This window comes from Bemisia tabaci, chromosome 1 (genome assembly GCF_918797505.1).
Source record: "Bemisia tabaci chromosome 1, PGI_BMITA_v3".
NCBI lineage: Eukaryota > Metazoa > Arthropoda > Insecta > Hemiptera > Aleyrodidae > Bemisia > Bemisia tabaci.
The window spans coordinates 68,401,002-68,418,916 of NC_092793.1; the positions used below are offsets into that span (position 1 = coordinate 68,401,002).

Here is a 17,915-nt window from a genome sequence, read left to right on the forward strand (position 1 = left end):
TAGGGTCCGTAACCCCCCCAAAATGGGGCCCCCCCAAAATTTTGGGGGGGTCAAAAAGTAGCTCCCTTTGATCTAGGAACACCCTCCAAGTTTCAAATCTCTACCTCAATTAGGTCAAAAGTTAGAGGGGGGGGGAGGGGACTTTTCGAACACCCTGTACATAGGAAAACACTGAAATAACTATTTGCTGGCTGTCATTGAAGAAAGTCATTTCGATACCTAAGAAAGCAATATATTGAAAGAAGCATTGAATGAAAAAAAACTGGCAGTACTCAATCGTTTCAGGATTGAAATAGTAGTCCTGCCGGTATGAAAGGTTGTTTAATGCGTCAAAAAAGTAATTTTTAATTGTTGAGGTATTGCTACTTGACACATTTGCATCGTTGGTGGATCCTGTCTGTCTTCGTAAGATGTTTAAAATGCAAGACAGATCTTTCTGGTAAGAAAAATCAAATGTTCTTTCCTTTAAGAAGGAGAGAATCCACTCGACATCTACAGCCCTAAACTTTATAGTTTACATCAGAAATCTTAATATCACATTTTAGTAAATTGAAGTTCATTTATTATCACAGATAAGTTAAGTTTTGAATCTTATTATTTTTTTACACATTGCGTCGTTTCCTACAAAAAAGCACGTAACTCCATTCCAAGGTTGCAAATTTGACTTCAAAAATTAATTGTTTACAAGAATATGACCATGCAATTTTTGTCCGAAATTTTGGCCGATTCTGGGATGGCAACAGAGCAGAATCACGTACCTCCGTTGCGGTGTTTCAAAATGTCCAATTTTATTTTATTCTTTCGAGGAGGAACCAGTCAACTATTATACCTCGAACCTCATACAGAATAGTCTGCCAACAGATAAGAAAACTGATAGCAGTTAATAAGTCGTCCATAGTGAAGATAAATATGATTGAAAGTCTGGAACTTCACAAACGGAGGCACGTTCTCTCTTGCTCTTTATAGCCATCGATTTCTGAAATTGTCAGTCAGGGACGCGCCTAACGAACTAAAAACAACTTAACTTTTTTTGCTGCACTGTGCCGAGTCTGTTTACCTTGTAATCAGTCTCAGTCTCGCAATAACAGCGAATCGACGGCTCACTTTTTCCCGGTTGAAAATGAATTTGTTAATATTTTGAAACTTTCCGAGTTTTTGTTATCCTTTGTTGTTTTTTTGCAGCCTTTTCCTCGAATTAAGTTGTTATTTTATTAGGTGAAAATACAGTTTGGGAATAGAAAGTTTGCATTAATGCAATGTAGTTACGTTCTTTCGACTGCGGGAATTTACTTTGATTATTATTACAATTATTATACACTTTTTACATCGACAGTCAGAGCGATAGGCAAAGAGGGCAGAGAAAATGGAGCAACCCTGTCGAAGTGAGTGGTTGAAGTGGACAAAGAATAAATAGAATAACTAACAGCAACCCATAAGAGCAGTATGTACGTGTGTACAAAGCCGCTTTTATAGCGCTCTCTGGCGCTCTGCGACCCCTAGCCGCCAAAGTCCCCTATCCTCCCAAAGCCCTTCAGGGAGTTGGCAAACCCTCATTCCTTCTAAAACCCCCTGTCGCCACCCTTTCACTGGGCGTCCCCTTTGTCTCCTCCCAGGAGGAACCCAATCAAGCAACTTCTTCGACCCTATAGTTAGTCTATTATTATCTCCCTCGTTCTATCAGAAACATGCGTTTCAACCAATAGGATCGCTCCATTCTCATTTGTATTCTTTGTCTATCGCTTTGTGCATCAATTCCATTAATCCACCCGCTGAGGAGCGACGATTATACATTGCATATTACATAGATGAGCTGAAAGAAGACTAGGGCACAGGTGATTTGCCGGCGACTTGAGCTGGATCTAGCAGTGATGAAGTGGGTGTAAGGGGGTAGCTGGCTGGCGCACTGGATGAGAGGAGGCTGGTAGCTGGTGGGCCTGAGTCGGACACTCACAGGGGCGTCATCCGGGTCCGGCTGACCCATGAACAGGAGCGGCATCCCGTTGGAGTTGATCTCCAGGCGTACCAGCTCGTACACCGTCGTCGGCACAACGATCCCCACGGTCACGCATCCGTTCGAGGGCGCTAGGTCGTGCATGACTCCCGTCTGAAAATCAATCAACGATGTTTACCTCAATATATGAATGGACTACTAGACAGTGACAGTGACTACTAGTCTAACCTATATAGAAAGAGCACGGCTACTGAAGATTCCACTCGTGATTGGCCCAACCACCTTCACGGAGAAAAAACTTCGTGCGTGGGACCCGAAGTTGAGATCACATGGATCTCTGAAGTTTTCGGATCACGTACCTAAAAACTTGAGGTCGAGCTGCCGAAGTTCGGCCGGCCATCCGTTATTTTGCGAGATGATGGTTGAAATCGGTAGAATCGTCGATTCATTCAGAATCGGGAAAAATAAACATTTTCGAAAATATTGACAAGTTAAGCACCGAAAAGTAGACGTTGCCTGTTGATAGAAGAAAATTCGTCCCTATCAGTATTGAGCATTTTCATCATGTCTGCCAGTTTTTGGACCCAACTTGTTTCTCAACATCCGCACGGAGGAAAAAACTTCGTGCGTGGGACCCGAAGTTGAGGTCATATGAATCTCTGAAGTTTTTAGATCACGTATCTATGAACTTGAGGTCCAGCTGTCGAAGTTCGGGTTAGACATCTGAAGTACTTCGATACATACCGAAGGGTTTGGGTCACACATTTGAAGTACTCCGGTACATACCGAAGTGCCTCGATGTCTGACCCGAACTTCGGCAGCTCGACCTCAAGTTTTCGGATGCGGTGATCAGAAAACTTCAGAGATCCATATGACCTCAACTTTGGGTCCCATGCTCGAAGTTTTTTTCTCCGTGTACAAGGCAAGAAACAAATTTTGCCAAAGGGACCTGACGGTCAAGTTTTAGAGACATCTGAAGTTTTCTGATCCTGCATCCACAAACTTACAGTCCAGCTGCCGAAGTTCGGGTCACACATCCGTAGTAAGCACATCGGTACTGCGGTTGACTCAACAGCAGTTTCGACCGAAGCACTGAAGTACCTCAGATGTGCGGCCTGGACTTTGGAGGCTGGACCTCAATTCGAAACGAAAACTTCGGAGATCCATTTGACATCAACTTAAGGTCCCATGCATGAAGTTTTTTCGCTCCGAGTAGACTTTGTGGAGCTCCTAAAGCCCAAAATAAACGTCGAATAATCACGCAAATAAATCAAAAGTGCAAATAATATGGTTTTATTTGTTAGTAACACTGTGAAATTTACTAAGGAACACCTACTGGAATGTTTTTACGCAGTTTTGAAACCAACTGTGTGTTTTAAATGTGAAAAAAATGTCAACTTGAATACCTGCAATATCAAAGTTGGTTGAGGAAAGTAAGGATCGAAAAAGGGGGAAATTTACTTAAAAATAATCCGGATCTGAGATTTTTTTCAACTGAAAAAATGTAATTATTTCTCAGAACCTTGTGAATTTATAAAATGCGTCGAATATACAGCGGAACGAACTGCCGTGCGAAGGAAGAACGCCGTATGAACATTCGAGAGTTGCCAAATTCCCGATAGTAAACCATGTATTTTCGACGACGTTCATTCATATTTTTCCTTGAAATTTTCAGATATTTTAGATTAAATTGCGTGCAAAATTGTCCGAAAATTTTGGGGGAAAATATTCACAATTTTTCGAATAAAGTAGGTTTTTATCGAGGGAAACTTGGCGACGTCTGAAGGCTCATACGACGTTCTTCCTTAGCACGACCGTATATTCTTTTTCAAAGCACTCTCCTTGCATGCGACCTGCAATCATAATCCGATCGTCGTAACAGCTCCCTTTCATTTCGAATATGAAATAGTTTCCCCTGCCCTCCCCGCTCCTCTATGACTTATTCTCCCCTCGCATCAATTTTGTCGAGTCTCGTCTTGTATAAAAATTCGTCAAAAGTCAGTCCGCGATCCAGCGTTTGAGCCGTGAGGTTGCGATGCCTAAAATCGTGATTCGGCTCTTCCTCTGGCTGATCGTTTGTCTGGTGCTGATCGATGAGACCCGGTGCGTTCCTGCTCGGGTTCCGCGGAACACGCGCTCGAAGCGTAAAGCGGCAACCCCCGCTACTGTAAGCCGCATCCAATCAGGAATCAGCCTGATTTCGCAGAGTCGTAGTATAGAGTCTCATTGCCCTCTCGTCCCAAGGCCCCGAAGTACGTCACCGAATCTCCAACCACCGCAGTTTCAACCGGCCTTCGCGCACTACCTCCCCGCCAGATTCACGACAGACACCCCCGGCATGCTTGACGTGATCGGAAAGTTTCAGGGGATCCATATGAAACCGGGCAACCAACAAATGACGGTAACTTAAGATGAAAATTTACGAAATCAAGGCAACCAAGACAAAGGCAAAGAAAAAAACGAAACGCGAGAACCGACGCCTCAGGTTAAGCAGGGTTAATACAATGGAGATGTTGTATGTGCGAGGAATTGCGATTTGACTGTTGCTTCTTATGTAAAAGTTCGCGAAAAACACGATGGTGCCACTGGTTTTCTCTGAAATCAACTCCCAATCTCAAAAAAAGCTCTCAAAAAAAGTTGAGCCCAAAATGGAGGGGATATCCCACGCTACCGGCTACCCTGAGAGTCCACCTCTACATCAAGACAAACTCTCCATGCAAAGATAGGGAGCAAAAACATTGACAGGGCTGCCGTGCTTTCAGTTTTGAAGTTCCCAAATAAAATGGCAGCCCTGTCAATGTATTTGCTCCCTATCTTTGCATGGAGAGTTTGTCTTGATGTAGAGAAGGACTCTCAGGGTAGCCGGTAGCGTGGGATATCCCCTCCATTTTGGGCTCAACTTGGGGGTTTTTTTTAGCTTGGGGGTTGATTTCAGAGAAAACCAGTGGCAACATCGTGTTTTTCGCAAACTTTTACATAAGAAGCAACAGTCAAATCGCAAATTCTTTACACATGCAACATCTCCATTCGAGATGTTTCAGCTGGTTGTGTAGTCACCTTTAGTTAAGGCCAAATTACGTAACACTATACTGCCGTTCTATAGAAGAACGTCGTATGAGCCTACAGATGTTGCCAAATATCTTTCAATAAAAGTCAAATTTACCTGGAAAATTGTGCATATTTTTATAAAACATTTTCAGAAATTTTTGTTAGTGATTTAATCTAAAATATTTGAAAATTTCAAGGAAATAAGCATGACTTTCCTAAAAAAAATACATGTTTTATCGGGGGAAATTTGGCAATTCTCGAATGTTCATAAGGCGTTTTTCCTTAGCACGGCAGTATAGGGGGATGGAGGGGTCAAGAAGAGCGTTACCCCATTTTGCTTTTACGCATTGAAAGATAGGGACCTACATCACAAAAGCGCTACAAGGGGGAAAGGGGAAATGAAAATGCTGAAAAAGTGCGTTACGTAATTTATGAGCGTTCCGTAGGCATCGGAAAAGAATATTATGTATAAAATAATAAAATTAAAACCCGTGAGACTAAATGTTTGTGCTAGCTTAGAAAGCTTGCCTGCTCGCAGTCATAACGAAAGCCTCTTGTAATGCCCGGAAATACCATGCTTCAGCGGTGAAAAAAGCTTGTCAGTTAACAGAGGTGTTAGATAATCGAGTGTCGGAAAATCAAGAGTCTACTGAATTTTATTTTGCCGCAGCGAGAAATTGAGTGACTTAAATTCAGCAGATTCGCTAAAAGCAAAATTCCGGCCGCGGAGGCCGTACTTACCGGCTGTACAGACATGCCGTCAGCGTTTCGGGCTCAGAGACCGAAAGTTCCGAGCGTATCACCCGGTGCTACGACTCCAGCACCCGGAAGGTTTGGCCTCTGAGCCCAAAACGGACGGTACGTCTATTCTATACAGCCCTTAACTTTTTTTACAGTGTTGTAATGTACACTGTATCTCAATTCTAGGTTGAATTCTTCAGGCAAAAAAAGAACTTCCTCCTCCAAAAAGTGAATGAGGACACTTGCAACTCGGATGAAGTCGTATTGCGAAAAAGTGGCAACAAATGTGCGATCGCGCTCGCAGAGTTCAAGAACATCATGAGAAAATGGCGCGGCCCGTGTGGCGATGCGTTCATAGGTATGTGTCAACCATGGCGTCCTTGGCCATGGTTAAACGAAACGACGGATGGTTGGACGTGGAAATGCTCCTTCTTCATGAAAACCTCTCCAGGATATGACCTTCCAATGTCTGGATATTTCTACAAGATGGAGGATTGTATCAATGCATTGTCGCCGGAGGCGTTCGAAAATGACCTGAATCAACGGATGGCGGACAGTTGGATTGTAGATACTGCGGCTTGAACGAGGCCTGTTATGCCGTGCTATAGACAGTGGCAATTTTGCAAGTCGGCAACACTGTATTTCCTCCATTTGAATCCACTGAAAATGTCGATTTTAGGTGACGCAAGGTGCCTTACCGAGAATCGATTGTTTTACATACATTTAAATGGAGGGAAAACAGTGTTGCCAACATTTAAGAATTGCTACTGGCCAAAAGGAAGAACGTCGTCTGAGCCTCCAGACGTTGCAATACTAACTTCAATAAAATAGGAATTCGTGAACAAACTTTTGTAAATTTTTTTATCAGAGACGTTCACCCGTGAATTTTCTTTAAATGCCTGGAGTTCTGAGAAAAAATATGCAGAACTTTCCAACAAAGTAAATATTTTCTCGTGGGAGATTCTGCAATACCAATATTTTTACGATGTTTTTCTTGGAGCGACAGTGTTATCACGCAAATTTCCTATGATTCTAATCCCTCACCGGGAAGTATCAAAGAGAACTTGGGGGACACCATGTAATTATAATTTCGTACATATTATGGAAAATTATGAAATATCTTCCATATCATATTCCATAATATTCTCAGATCTTTGTAGATAAAACAGGCTGCCGATGACCCAGCTAGAAAAGCCCAAGGGCGCAGTGAATTTGAGAACTCCTGCTTTACGAACTAACACTAAGAGTGTCTGACACATTTCAGATGCACTTTCACATGATTTTCGTGCGCAATTTGATAGAGAAACAAATCCAATTAATTGGTTGTATCTCTCGTGCACAATGGACTCATTTTGAAGTAAAAAATCGTTACAAAAAGATTAAATGAGACGCTTATCCGTTTGCTACTTGTTCGAAAAGGCGCGGTCTTGCGCCGTGCTCAGGTAAAATTTGACGGGGCACGAAGAGGATGAGTGGATCAAAAAATCTATATTCGATGTACTATTGATGCTGCAATAATTTTATACCATTTATTACCGTGAGATTACTTTTTTATAAAGTAACGCTTGTTTTTTCAACCTGATAGTCAGACAGAGTAAATTAATTTTCCTCGAAAGAAAGAGAAAAATTTCATATCGTGTCGTGCATTTTCAGCGGAATTCACTCAAAATGCGACTGTCAAATGGCGGCAAAAAAATTCAAGCATGACCTCCAACTTAATTTCAGCTCTTCTCGGAAATGTGCGTTTTGATGATAAGTATGAAATGAGATTCCAAACTTTAGCCGGATAGCACGCAAAATACGTCGAACAATTTTTCATCTCGAATTCACGTATAAAAATTAACATCGATACTTAGGAAGCTGATTGCAAAACATTGCGGTAAAATTTCAATTCCTTTCAAAGTGCAATATTTTTGCATCATTTGATCGATAATCATTGTCAATTTTTAACGATCAATAAATTGCACGAGTACCTTTTAGAGAGATAGGCAATTTACAATGCAAAGGAAAGAGCGACTTATTTTACTTTTATTGCAATAAATTTCAATAAGAGAAATCCTTTCAATTACTAAGTAGGCAATATACAATGCATGCATCGATTTTTACCACGTAATCAAAGAGGATTAAAACTTGTTCTACATTTTTTTTCAATTTGTCTGTTTGTCTTAAAAAAATAAAATATGACCCATAACTTATTTGAATAAGATTCTTCCTCTGTAAAAACATTAGTAAGTTTTAGTCAATGGCAAATGTTGGAAGTTGCAACAACTATTCTGCCGTGCCAAGGAAGAACGCCGTATGAACATTCAAGAGTTGCCAAATTTCCCTTGATAAAACATGCATTTTGGACAACATTTATGCATATTTTTCCTTGAAATATTCAGATACTCTAGATTAAATTGCGTACAAAATCGTCCGAAAATTTTGGAAACTAATATTCGCAATTTTCCCAGTAAATTTGTTTTGTATCGCAGGAAACTTGGCAACGTCTGAAGGCTCGTACGGCGTTTTTCCTTGGCACGACAGTATTATTCCTCCATTTAAATCCACTAAACATATCGATTTTAGGTGAGGCAAGCTGCCCCACCGAGAATCGATTGTTTTACGTACATTTAAATGGAGGAAAAACAACGTTACCAACTTTAAAGAATCGCTACTAGTTTTAATGGAATTTGATAACTGAGGAGATGCTCACCCGCCAAGTTCCAGGTGTGCCACATCGTGGGTCATTCTGTAAAGTGTGCACAAGCCCCTCATCAAAAAGCATTATGTACGCTTTTTGGACATGAAAGTCAAACTCCGTGCCTCCTTGCACTGCCATCGACGGCAATCCAGTAGAAAAATACCCGGAAGCAGTAGCAGTCAGGGTGGGAGCAGAGCAAGCCATATCAGAGTAAAATCTGGGGGAAAATACCAATCCGATTTCAAAAAATAAGACAAAAAAACAATGAATGCACATACGCCGCGGTAAGTTACGTCACTGAGGAGGAGTAGCCGCCCTTACCTTTGGTTAGTTAGTAGAGTGGATGCTCGTCAGCGCATCAAATTTGAATTGAGGAACAAGGGCTTTAAAGTTTTACTTTCCTTCAAACCCAATATATATAAAAAAAATAAAAAAAAATTAATTTGTATTTTCTCTTACTGAACCATCTTCACCAATTCACCTGTTCAAAAGTGACGTCACTAGAGGAGGATAGTCGTAATGCCAGCGGTGATGAACGTCAAGCAGCAAAATAATTTAAAACCAAAGTAATAAATTGAAATGAATGATGTGTCTGAGTTTGTTCATGCAGAAAAACATGATAAATTATTAGTATATTTAAAATATTGAAACTTCCACCAAATCGTTTTGGTTGAATCGGTCGAAAGAACCAAAAGTAAGTGATAACACGGATTTAAGTATCAGTGCAGCCTCAGAGTTGTCTTTCCGTCTCCATATGTATGTCGCAGACAGGTAGCAATCGCCGGGCAATTTGCAATAAGCCACTAGTGAGTGATTAGAAAAGCACATTTAGAAATAAAGGGAAAAGATTCGAGTAGTATTATTTAGCCTCCTCGTAAAAACATGGAAGTAACAAGCACACTTAGAAGAGCTTATAGTGGAAACCACGACCTCAGTTGGGTTCAGATCGGACAAGCAACTAAATTAGCTCCGTAGCAAAGCGTAGAGTATCACAAAAAATGAAGGCGCTCCAATCCGAGGTCATAATTTTGATGCCCGGTACCCATCAAATCTTTACTATGCTTGTATGCGCGTTATTGCGATGTACCTTTACAAAAACTGAACAGCTTGAAAATTGCCGGTGGTTATTATAAATGCCGCCTACGACACAGATTTTTTCCCTGAATTAAGAAATACAGCAAGATGCTTTGTCGTAGCATATAATTTCTAATTTTATCGTGTATTGATTACTCTCACCTATAGTCAACTTGCCAAGTAGATGTATTGGCTATGACTTGCAGTCGTCGCTTTAAGAAGGTGCCTAAAGGCCTAGTCTCACAGTGCCCACTGACCCACTCACCGCCAAGGTAAATCGGCAGTCTTGGTTGAGCATTCAGCTGAGGGAAGGTTCTCTCAGTTGCGCGGATAATCGCTCGACAAACTTCACACCCTTGTGCCTGAAATATCAAATTTGAAAAGTCACAATCTTAATCTGCATTCTAACCATAAATATGCACTTTCGGTATTTTACTTTTGAAGAGGAGATCCTTCCAATGAAAAAACTGGTTTCTGGTTTCAAATTTTTATCCCATATGGCATGAAAAAAATAAGTCTCTTTTCTGGAGCAGTGGCAATTCTTGAGAATTGGCAACTCTGCTGTCATAATTCCATTAGACCCCTGATGGGTATAACAAATTATACATGTTGTTGTAACTCCGCTCTCCGGTAGATTTCACTCCCTTTTCATATAACTCCGAATATTCAGCAGCCATACATGCTCCGGACTCGATATTCTACCATCGATATTTCTACTATTAATTGTTTTAGCACCGAAAGTGATTTACTGGTTGGAGGAGGTCTCTTTTCCATGACACTGCCTTGCAATACCATTATCTGTCTTTATTTCTTTAACGGACTACATTACGCCGAAAAGGAACTACCAATAAGTACTGTCTCTATTTCAGAAACGACGCATGTACCATCAGTTACACTTTGCAGATTGGTGCTTTTGTGAATGAGTCAGAAATGGACAGATTTAAGCAGAACAGTCGCATCTTCATTGTGGTGTTTCAAAAACTCATCTCTCATTTTAATTTTTTGAACGATAACAAAGCAACATCCCTACTCGAAAATTATTGCAATTTTATTTGGTAGTTACTTTCGTAGTACCCTTATGTAGTAGTTACTTTCCACACAAAAAAAAATTACGCGAAAATGTTGCTTGGTTTCCTTCCATAAAATTAAAAAAGAAGATGAGATTCTGATACACCACAAAGTAGATGTGACTGTTTTGCTCGACGCTATCTAAACGGTAGCTTCTATCTACATAATACGGTCAAAATTGGCTGCGGTAAGCAGATTCCCTCCGTTCGTGTACTCTTTAGAGTCTCCGATGGCGGGAACCACTTGGCTGCATACATTTTTGCAGATAAGTGGAGGAGCGAGATTTGGAATTCAGGGTGGACGTTTAAAATGCAGACAAGAGGGGCATTGTTTAGAGATGGCTTCCACCTCAGCGTTCGTCCTCGCACCCGTCGATCAACGTCAGTCTGATTGATGCAACGCAACGCTTGACGTTACGTCTGTCGCACCGCACCGCGACTTCGTGCTTGTCCGCTCGTGCGCAGGCAGCACTGATTTCCCCATAAAACTTGAACATTTTGGCGTGCATTTTGGCGACCTTGCGAGGCGCTTAGAACCCCTCGTTATGTTCGACGCTGGAATTGTTGCCGTGCCTCATATAAAAGTCGCAGAAATCTCCATTTGCATCAAATGAATAAATATCAGACTGAAAATACTTTGTATGGCCACTCATTTATTTTTGGGGGAAAATTAGAAGATGGCAAAGAGGAGGTGTAAGGGGTTCGAGAGAGAGGTTTGAGGAATGGAAGTATATTCGGAGGGCTTTCGGAGTGACAGACAAAGGAGACAAAGGCAAAATGGAGCGATATTATTGGGAGAAGCAGGTGGCTGCAATGTAGAAACGGGGTAAGCATACTAAAAACACGGTGGGTATGATCAAAATCGACGATCTTAGTAACGGCAGCCCACAAAAGGTCCTATAATTGGACGTATTTCTACCAAACGGAACTATGTGCTTTATGACGTGAGCCCTGTTATGCATACATTCTTATGGGTCTCACGGCTCATGTTTAAATGCACATAGTTCCGTTTGGCAGAAACACGTCAAATTGATCTACCATTTCCCCCTAAATTCCGTCGTTTCCCGGACGAAGGAAAGTTACTCCATTTCAAGGTTGCAAAATTCACTCAAACGATTCAATATTCTTACAAGAAAGCACCTGTGCAATATTTGTCCAAAATTAGTCTGATTTTCGTCAGCAGAAAAATCAATGAACTGTTAAGTTAAAAAAGTTCAAGATTCTCCTGGTATAAAAATGCAATTTGAGAGGAGAAATTTGGAAATATTGAAATGTAGCTAAGTCCTTTCGAGAGGGGTCGACGAATCAACATCTACGACTCCATTCAACCAATAGGATCTCTTCATTTTCATTTGGCTCCTATGTCAATCGCTTTGCCTATCGATTTCAAGAATCAGCCCGCAGGAACAGTGGAAAATCAGCAAACAAACCACTGTTGCATGATTCAGCAAAGATACGTCGGTCAATTTTTTAGTATAAAACTGTGCCGTATATGTTTTACCTGTTCAACTCTTATGAGAGGCGTGTGAAGGACGGTTGGTTGGTTCTGACTTCGATTTTCAAATCTAGAACGGATGTCCCCAAGTAACATCTCTTGACGGAAAAAGCGCGGATTCAGGGGTCCCGGGGGCCTTTTTTGAATCCGGACCAGCTGGAGCTCGTTGAAAAGTGGGTGCAAATTTTGAATGCAAGTCGAGTCTTCTACGGTTGTAGAGAAGGCAGCCTGCCGACTCATACCTGTAAAAGCGGTGAAATGAATATTACACATTGTACACTTCATCGTGGAGAAAAGTATCTTGGTCTTAGAGTTATGATCATTAGTAATGCTTTTTTTCAAGAAATATAAAATTAAATAAAGAGCATTTGAAATAGTCTAGACCTTTCTCCCTGAATTGCAGGCAAGTTCCTCGTTGCATGAATTCGTGAAATTATGTTCAGACTTTTTTATCATTAATCTACTGTATCTCTAATAAATTATATTCCTCAACATTTAGAAAAAACAAAATTCATAAACAGCGCATTTGGGCAAAAAATTATATCATCATCATTTCAATTGCCTATGTATAATACATTGCTTAACCAAAAGAATTGTTTTCTTCATGGAGAAATTTAGCTCGAATCGAGAAAGAATTACTCTTTGCAGCAAATTCAAGAATCACCATGCTTCATACGAATCTTACGAAATTGAGAATTCGCATGGAAACAATTCATTGCTTCATCTGAGAGTGCTCAAGAAACTGCGTTCGCAGTATCGTTTGTTAATTATATGATATTTAAAATAATGGAAAATTATATTGTGGAGTGAAAAAATGTGCCACCTTGTCACGTCTTCAAGCGGCATTTTCCATTTGAACATATGTCTTTTAGCAGATTAGGTCATTTGGTCACATCTCCAATGACCGTTAAAGTCAGAGATCACAGATTTTCTCGCGCCCAGTTCACTCAATATAGTTTCCATTTTAACGTGAAATTCATCAAAATTGAGACACCTGCAATTATTCTCCATTTTAGGAGAATTTTAGACCTCCTTGATACACTCATCTTGATTCTCAGGTCATTTTCCATTTTTAAAAATAAATCTCCTCTATTTGTTAAATTCATATCAGCAAAAGTTTGCGACAGATTCATCATGCCGCTTCTATCTAGGAGCCTTTCTAAATAAAAAAGAGAAATTCCACTTAAAAAAATTCACCAATTGAGTCGGAAGGGATGTACTTTTTCCGAGGGTAGCCATCGGTGAACTTGAAACCGTGAATCGGGGCCGAATTAGACAATATCTCCGGTTCGTCGAGGATGTTGTATTCCTTGTAGGGCTTCCATTTCCTCCTGCCGAGGGACGGGCAACTGGAGTTGAACCTGGCCCAAAGGTCCTCGGCGGCTCTGTCATTCTGCGCCAGAATCGCCACCCTGGACAGCGTGAAATCCCCCGCCGTCGCGCCGGGCGTCACCCACGACGGCCCGTGGAACTGAATTTTGCCCCACGCGTTTAACGCGTAGAGAGGCGTCGAGCACGACTCGTCCCTGTAGAAGTACTGCGTTATGTGGAAAGTGTCGTTTTTTGAAAAAACGTAGCTCCGCAGAAGAAATTCGGGACCCGACCGGATTTCACATCTGTAAATTCGAGAAAACGTCATCAAGAGGAGTTTCACTTTCAAATAAACGCTTTTGACCAGAATGAGGTTTGTAGGGTTACGAGGAAACAATATAAGGGGTTATCCCCTAAAATAGTAGTGCTACCCCAATTTTTTGGATGAAATGGATATTTCCAATTTACTATGGTAGCACTGCAAATTGGGGTAGTAAGTACCGCAACATTTCGGTTAGGGACTTGATTTATTTGGGGATTGGGGCTGTGGGGCACTACCACAATTAATTGAAAATGTCCAAGTTGGGACTTAACCCCTACCTCCTTTTTCCGTGCATGTGTAGGAGATCCCATCTGGTTTACATCAAGACGGTGTGGTTCAAGGATATATAACGTTGCATCATAGAAAGGACAATTTTTGCTAACCTTGAGTAAAATTCCGCATTAACTTTAAAATGGGCCCTCAAGGAATTATATTGAGTCACTACTAAAAATACAAAATACGGAAGAAAATATCTTGCGAGTTTTTTAAATTTTAAGTTAGATTTGCGCCTGTACTGAAAATTGCGTAAATCATAGACTTATTCTTTCGTATAGCCATTGTAACCCTTGTAATTATGTTGGTTGTTAATTGTTGCAAGAATTCATTTCCAAAATTATTCTGCTGAATTTTACTCGAGATTCGCAAAAATTGTCTATCTAAAAATGCTATATTTAAGGCTCCCTTGAACCTCCCTTAATCACAGTGTTATCCAAATGAGCCCGCACTTGAGGAAAAGGAAAAGGAGCGCTGTTAAGGTATTGGCTGGAGACTCAAACGCACGGTCAAGAAAGTAAGCTATTAGAAAAAAGGTTTATGTGAGTACAAAAAAATTAATTATCAAAATGTTGACCCAAGTCCCATAATCCAAGATCGCATCGCACATGAATTAATAGATAATTTAAGACATTGATGACCAAGAGAAAAAATTTTAGAGTTCAAACGTAAAAATTATTTTACAAAGAGCTCCGCAGTTCCAGACACTGACGGTATCGAATTTCGTTTGACAACTTCTCTTTGCATGATCAGAAATAAATAATCGGACATCCCACGACTGACTCTCCGATAAATGGAAATAGCAAGCAACACAATAAACAAAAATACGATTCGCCGCATATAATAATAATCCAGCAGGACCAAACAGTGACCATTCCAGAATACAAATTCAACCTCAGTTGAACAGTGGTGCCGAGTTTCGAATTTAAAAATGATCTTTGAACCTTAATGATTTCATTCATGAACAGGACTCAGCAACTTGACAACGTCTCATGAAATGCCTCTCGCGTTGACAGCTCCCAACCACCCTTTCTTCATTCCAATGTCGAATAAATACAGTGTCGTTGGAATAAAAAAGTTCCAATATTACTTACATATATTTTTGTTTTTATTTCTTATTCTGGTCAGTGGAAATTAATAAAATGTTTTTCCTTTTTAATTGATACTGCGTACGATTTTATTTTGATCCTCGATTTATCCAAAGATGTTAGTCTCGAGTCTCCTTGCTCGAGTCATTTCGGTGATCTGACAACATGGTGGCATGTTTATTCCACCCCAGCATTGTCTCCCAAGTTAGAGTAATTTATAGTCGCTGCCGGAGTTGAACTTGAATAAATGCAAGTGCCGCTATCGCTGTAAATCTTTCAGTCCACTCGTCAGAATTTCAAATACCCTTCCTTCAAAGAGGCCGCGCTGGAATATTTGAGATGTGCAGATTCGCACATAACGAAGATGCGCTGCAATTATTCTCATGTACAGCCCATGAATGAAAGGTGTCATTTAAAACTCCAGAATTACAATATAATATTGGTGCAACTAATACAAAATGAATACTTCAAAGGATTGAATTTGAAGCTCCAGTATTTAGGCTGAAAATCAAAATATATTTATTGAGCATTGCATACCACTTGGTGAAAAATAATCTCAGTATTTTTTTTTTAAATTGACGGCCCATTAAAAATTCAGTATAAATCTGCTTGACTTACCTCTCAGACACCCATTTTCCGCTGAGAGACGAAACATCCTCAAGGCGTGTCTCTTTGTCATTTTTCGTTATCGCAGCGGCTAGTTTCTCGCACTTTTCCCCTGACTCATCACCGTATGTGCCTGAAGAAAAAATTAAAACATTTTATACAGCTTTAATATAGAAATTTGGGTAGCTATTTGATACAAGCTCAGGTAAAAGACTTCTGTTAAAGTAATAGCACCTTGCAGAAACCTCGCTGCAAGGTTGAAGAAAATCTTTCGTGAATTAATGGTTGCAAGAATTGCATCTAGATTAAGTGAGGTGATGTGACTAAAAAACAGTGTGTCTCGCTTTGTGAGCCGCTGCACACTCTGTAATTGCATCTGGAGGGGCACGGAATAGCCCCCCCCCTCCCCCGCAGGCAGTAAAGGCCCTAGAAATTTGTGGAAATTGACTCAATTTTAGATGCATTTTAAAGCCTTTGCGATGATGATAGGAAACTTACATAATGAAAAAATAATAATAATTATCTTTTGGTGGGAGACCCCTTTGTGATGGGGGCCTGAAGGCGCTTTTCTCGTCCCCCACCCCTAAATTCGGTGCTGGGTCCGAAAGTGTGAAAGGCCAGGGTCACTATTTGGCGATGCTTCCGCGCGGTGATCCGTCGTTTTTTTGTAGCCGCAAGCCTCGGACTCCCCTTCAAACGTCGACCTCCAACCCCCCTCAGCTTGCGGGTAATTATTCGATGATCCACTTGATCTTTTCTGTTGTCCACTTCGACCTGCCCTCGCGTATTTAAAAGCAAGGTTTGAACCTGTGAAATACGAAGGTATTCTCCCCAGTCCCTAATTAATCCGAAAACACAATACATGAAATGCAAAAATTATCGCAGCGGAATTCCGTTCTTTTTTTGCTTTTTTTGCATATTTTTGGTGCGGGTTAAGTACTAGCGAAAACAAACAGTCACGTTCGTCCCTCATCTTAATGCAAAACCAGGTGGTATCGCGGTTTTGAAGCTATATGAGTATTGGGGTTCCGACCCTAAATGTTTCAACGTAAACGTATTTCGAAAAACAAACTTAATCATAAACTTGTATTGAGAGGATTCGTAACTTTTTGAATATCTATTTGTGTACTTATTACTCGAAGCATGTAATAAAAAGAAGAAGAACAAAAATTGAATCAAGTGTTCAAAAATATACACGTTTGTTTAGGTTTTTATTTATTTTACGAAACGCACTACTAATGCTGCATTCATGTCAAACACGTAAAATTTAATAAAAAGTTGATTAGGAACATTCATTGCCAATTGCATTGATGAGAAATTTACCAAACCATTTCACAAAGAGTTTTTCCTTACTGAGTCTGTCTTCCTTTGAGAGACTTTGAGAAAAAATTTCTGAACATCATTTTTTCAAAAAAAATTTCCCTTCTTAATGATTAAGCATTTATATACGACCGTTCGTGTTGTCAGTGAAGTCTTACACGATTTTCTTTTGAAAAAATTTAACTGTTAATGGATCAAATCACATGGTTCTTGAGTGTTTGAAAAAATGAATCGCAGTTGAAATGATGATCATAGCGCAATGCAAGTTATACAATTGTTTTTGAGTCATCTTTTGGGGAAGCTCCTCCCTCCATCATTAAATTATTTCCTCTGAAAAAAACGTCTGTCAGCCATGTAACTTTTTTTTTTTTAATCAAGTTATTTTCAGCCATGTAACTTACCTTTTGTGGAGAATAATGACGTGAGAAATAGGAAGATTACACTCAATTGAAGTCGAGTTCCATCCCAACAAAGCATGGTGTGAAAACAGCTCAAACAACACTTTCCTAACGTTGATCTTCAAATGGGGGAAAAAATGTGTAGCATTTTAAAACCTACTCCAAAGGCTGAGGGCCAGAAGGAGCACGTGATTTTGGAAAAAATGTACTCAGAGAAAGTTGATCGTCGGCTGTTTTAATTTCGGTAAAAAGTTATAATTCAAATTGAGCAAAATGTCATCAAGGGTCATCCTAAAAATCTAAGAGGGAACTTTAACAATTCCGCGCAGAATCTCTTTAAGCACAACTTTTTTTTTTTGAAGTCGCACCAAGGTGCTGATGGAAACGTTCCTTTATAATGTATTGTAGCTGGTAAAAAGAGAGGGCCTTAAAAAGGCTGTAAGCAGCTATGACAAGATAAGGATAGGGCACAATACAATAAATACATCGTCCAGTAAAAGCTAACAAAATTGTACTTTAACACCAAAAAACTCAGTAG

General features: G+C 40.2%; 1 protein-coding gene across 1 annotated transcript; it reads right to left on the reverse strand.

Moving 5' to 3' along the window:
• Positions 1-152: 152 nt before the first annotated feature.
• LOC109031647 (protein APCDD1) lies at positions 153-17,915 on the reverse strand. Its single transcript, XM_019043290.2, has 7 exons — positions 17,381-17,915; positions 15,672-15,792; positions 13,257-13,675; positions 12,066-12,301; positions 9,660-9,859; positions 8,436-8,640; positions 153-2,104 (listed from the first exon to the last, which is right to left on the reverse strand). Exons 1-7 carry the CDS (start codon positions 17,454-17,456, stop codon positions 1,784-1,786), a joined length of 1,578 nt encoding a protein of 525 aa, XP_018898835.2. The 5' UTR covers positions 17,457-17,915; the 3' UTR covers positions 153-1,783.

Bases quoted from the DNA above. Each gene is read 5' to 3' on its own strand.
- LOC109031647 (XM_019043290.2), bottom strand. From the start codon at position 17,456: ATGCTTTGTTGGGATGGAACTCGACTTCAATTGAGTGTAATCTTCCTA. The intron at 13,676-15,671 runs GTAAGTCAAGCA...TCGAATTTACAG, and splicing joins GGAAAATGGGTGTCTGAGAG to ATGTGAAATCCGGTCGGGTC. The intron at 12,302-13,256 runs GTGAATTTTTTT...CCGCTTTTACAG, and splicing joins CATCCCTTCCGACTCAATTG to GTATGAGTCGGCAGGCTGCC.